The sequence below is a fragment of the Palaemon carinicauda genome, chromosome 9 (assembly GCF_036898095.1).
Source record: "Palaemon carinicauda isolate YSFRI2023 chromosome 9, ASM3689809v2, whole genome shotgun sequence".
Lineage (NCBI taxonomy): Eukaryota > Metazoa > Arthropoda > Malacostraca > Decapoda > Palaemonidae > Palaemon > Palaemon carinicauda.
This window is the reverse complement of record NC_090733.1, coordinates 149,672,579-149,676,276: the sequence shown is the minus strand read 5'-3', so window position 1 is coordinate 149,676,276 and position 3,698 is coordinate 149,672,579. Positions and strand designations below refer to the sequence as shown.

Sequence of the window (3,698 nt, the reverse complement as noted above, 5' to 3'; positions counted from 1 at the left end):
TTACTGTTTTGTTCTCATTCTAATCGCTCGGTTGCAAGTTTTTTTTTTTTTTTTTCAGTGTGGTGATTTATTTTACTTATTTTAATTTTCAATTTATTTGTTTGGTGGTTTGTTTTCTTTTCACTATCAAGAAATTTAAGTTATTTTACTGTTTTTTTTTTTTCAATCTAATGGCTCTGCAGTTGTAAGGTTTTCCAGTATTGTAAAATTTATTTTATTTATTTCACTTTCAATCATTGTTTAGTTGTAAGTTTTCTTTCCAGTGTCAAAAAATATAAGTTATTTTACTGTTTAATTTCAATCTTAAATGTTCAGTTATAAGTTAATCTTATTTAATGAAATTTTTTTTCAATGTAAAATCATTCAAGGTCTTTGGTTATTTTTTTCTAATCTTATGATTCAGTTAAGTATCAATTAACCCCACTGATTTATTTATTTGTTTCAATTTATGAAAATTCAAGGCGTTTGAAAGTTTGATATTTATTCCATGATAAGACTTGAAGAAATTAATACAATGCTGACTTTTTTCTCTTAAATTGGCCTTCTTTGAATTATAATAATGAAAGAATTTTCTTGGTCATTTATAAATTGAACTGAATGAATTTGTTATTCAGTATTTGCAAATCCAATATTTCGAAAATATCACGAAAGAATTATTTTCTAATTACTTTGAAGAAATATATATCCAGTATTGTAGTACTGTTAGAAAAGACTTTTTCTTCGTAAGTCTGATTTTTTTTTTTTTTTCAGATAATGTCACTCGTACGACGCAGATACTATGCAGAGGGCTGCCTGAGGAGAAACACGAGTAACTTATTTATTCTGTGAGAATGTGGTGATACTGTAAGATAAAAACTCTGTTAGCATTAAGTTATATTTTATGCCTTTTTATATCTTTAGAACAACATTAGTTTATCGCACACTGTTAACAATTTGCCGTAAAAAAATGGTAAAAATCCTGGAATAAATGTTGCCAGGTAATTACCGTTTTATAAACGGATTTATTGACGTAAAGGAGTGATATTACCGTCACCAACCCGTAAAATATAATAACAAAGTAGTGTAAAAATTACGGTCGCCTGTAATTTACTGAAATACGACAGAGAAGTATATTTTTACGGAGAATTTCTGATAAAAAATTACGGTTTTTTTAACAGTGCTCTAAGAATGACAAGTTTGCTTTGATTGAAGGATGATACCTATATCAAGACGATCAAGAAAATTGCTATTTTAAGGGATATTTTTATAATTTAACTCTAAAATTCGATAGATACTTGGAATATCAGTCTATTTTTATACCCGTTAGCAGGATTACTAAATGGCCAAAAGTTAGAAATATATTACATAAGTAAGTCTCTGTAAAGGTGGAACACTGGTTTCCAAAATGACAGTTACTGAATTTTCTTATTTATAGATAAGAGAATATTTTTGAAAATTTATATGAAAGAAATGCCATGCTGCCTTTTTCTTTACGTGTTACCTATTAGTACACTATTTTCTAATAGAGTACACACCTCCAAGTGTAAACGCTTTAGCACATATTGCTATATAAAAGCCACTTTCTGACCTTAGAATGGTCTACACTCTACACCACATCTATTCCGGCCTGATACACCTTTCTATCTTTATAACAGTACACCCTGCACACTTTCTAATGTTTCAAAGGTTTGTCCCTTTTACACAAGTTATTGATTTAACTACACTTTTTCGTCTTCAAAATGATATACACCATTGCAAACGTCCCTGTCTAAAGTAAACAATTTCTGTATTGAGGTTTCACACGTTCCTGTATGAAGTATTTTGTATTTAGAAGGATTCACACCTTCGCACACGTTCCTGTACGGGGCATGCCTCTGTGTCTAGAAGGCTTCACAACATAGCAGACTTCCTGACTATGGTAAACCTCTCTGTATTGAGAAGGTTTTACACGTCCCTGTATGTCTCTGTGTCTAGAAGGCTTCACAACATAGCAGACGTTTCTGACTATGGTAAACCTCTCTGTATTGAGAAGGTTTTACACGTCCCTGTATGTCTCTGTGTCTAGAAGGCTTCACAACATAGCAGACGTTCCTGACTATGGTAAACCTCTCTGTATTGAGAAGGTTTTACACGTCCCTGTATGTCTCTGTGTCTAGAAGGCTTATCAACATAGCAGACGTTCCTGACTGATAAACCTCTCTGTATTGAGAAGGTTTTACACGTCCCTGTATGTCTCTGTGTCTAGAAGGCTTATCAACATAGCAGACGTTCCTGACTGATAAACCTCTCTGTATTGAGAAGGTTTTACACGTCCCTGTATGTCTCTGTGTCTAGAAGGGTTCACAACATAGCAGATGTTCCTGACTATGGTAAACCTCTCTGTACTGAGAATGTTTCACACGTCCCTGTATGTCTCTGTGTCTAGAAGGCTTCACAGCACAACATACGTTCCTGTCTTTCTGTATTGAGAAGGTTTGACACCTTCGCTCACGTTCCTGTATGAGGTACACCTTCCTGTGTTAAGATGGGTGTTTTAGGACTACGTAACACACACACACACACACACACACAGGCTGTCTCATAATCTTCCTGAGTTAAAATAAGATTCCATCGGCCAGTCATTCCAAAGTTTGTATTATCAGTGTCTGCTCTTACGATGTAAGATTCATGTGCCACGTAATTAGGTGGGTGCTCAATTTCATTATACCGAGTCTTCCTTTTAGATGAAGTAAACAGTTCTCTTTTTTTTATATAAAGCCATAATGACTGAAAAGTGTCGACTTATCCAAGAAAAGTAGTTGAGTTAAGAGGGACCTGATTTATCAGTTAATCCAGTAATTGTTGTCTTCGGTAAAATTATTTTGTGAATTGTTAATGTAGAATTTAGGTTATGATGTGTCCAATGGATATTGAATCATTTCAGCTAGAAATTCTATGTAAAACAACTAGATTAATAGCTTCCACTGAAAATTGATTCATATTGTTTGTACATTTATACACATAAAACTAAAATTCTAGAAAGCTAAAATTGAATTGTTAATTTTTAAGAGTCCTTTCTCAGAGCATATTGTTCTCAGTCCTTTACTGCTGCACTTCGCAGCAGCTGCTGCTTGCACAGAGAAAAAAAAAAGACACCAGAGAATAATACAGCACTGTATCTTAAATGCAAAGTCTGTATATTCCAATGGGGCATGACTCTCCTCTGTTGTTTTATCAAATCACACATTTCCCTATCACGAAGAGGCGATGTGTCCTGAGGATCAAAGTAATCTCATGTATTGTGTCGTTTTGTTTTTAAATTGAATTTTTTTTTATTCCAAGTTTTTGTTCCTTTCATCTTCTTTATATGAAGGTGGAATAATGTTGCACATTGTTTTATAAGCCTTTATATGCCATTGTTAGAGGGCTTACAGCACTTCTTGAAGCAGCAATTAGTTACATGGAAGTAACTTTTTTTCTGTATATAATTTCGTGTCAGTTTTTCATTTTCATTCATAAAATTCTCTGTTGCTATTGACAATGTTTTTATTTGTATCCTTTTTGACTCTTTGTTGTTATTGGTCTTAATAGAATTGTTTTCAGTTGCAGTATAAATGAAGAGAAAGTTGTGATTTCAGTTTAGAAGGTAACGTAGGATTCGAGAGAAAGTCTCGTCCAGAAAAATTAGGAGGTAAGGCAAAGAGAAAAGTCCAGTTCAGGTAATATATAAATGTAAAAGA

The 3,698-nt window shown here is 33.1% G+C and overlaps 1 protein-coding gene across 2 annotated transcripts in view; it reads left to right on the top strand.

The window, feature by feature from the left end:
* Nucleotides 1-3,493, top strand: part of LOC137647268 (Y+L amino acid transporter 2-like) — a 99,530-nt gene extending 96,037 nt beyond the window's left edge. For both annotated transcript variants that reach the window (XM_068380664.1, XM_068380665.1), the window contains one exon: nt 751-3,493. In XM_068380664.1, coding sequence (XP_068236765.1) covers nt 751-812 — 62 coding nt within the window. In that variant the 3' untranslated portion in view covers nt 813-3,493. The remainder of the gene's footprint in view (nt 1-750) is intronic.
* Nucleotides 3,494-3,698: the final 205 nt, after the last annotated feature.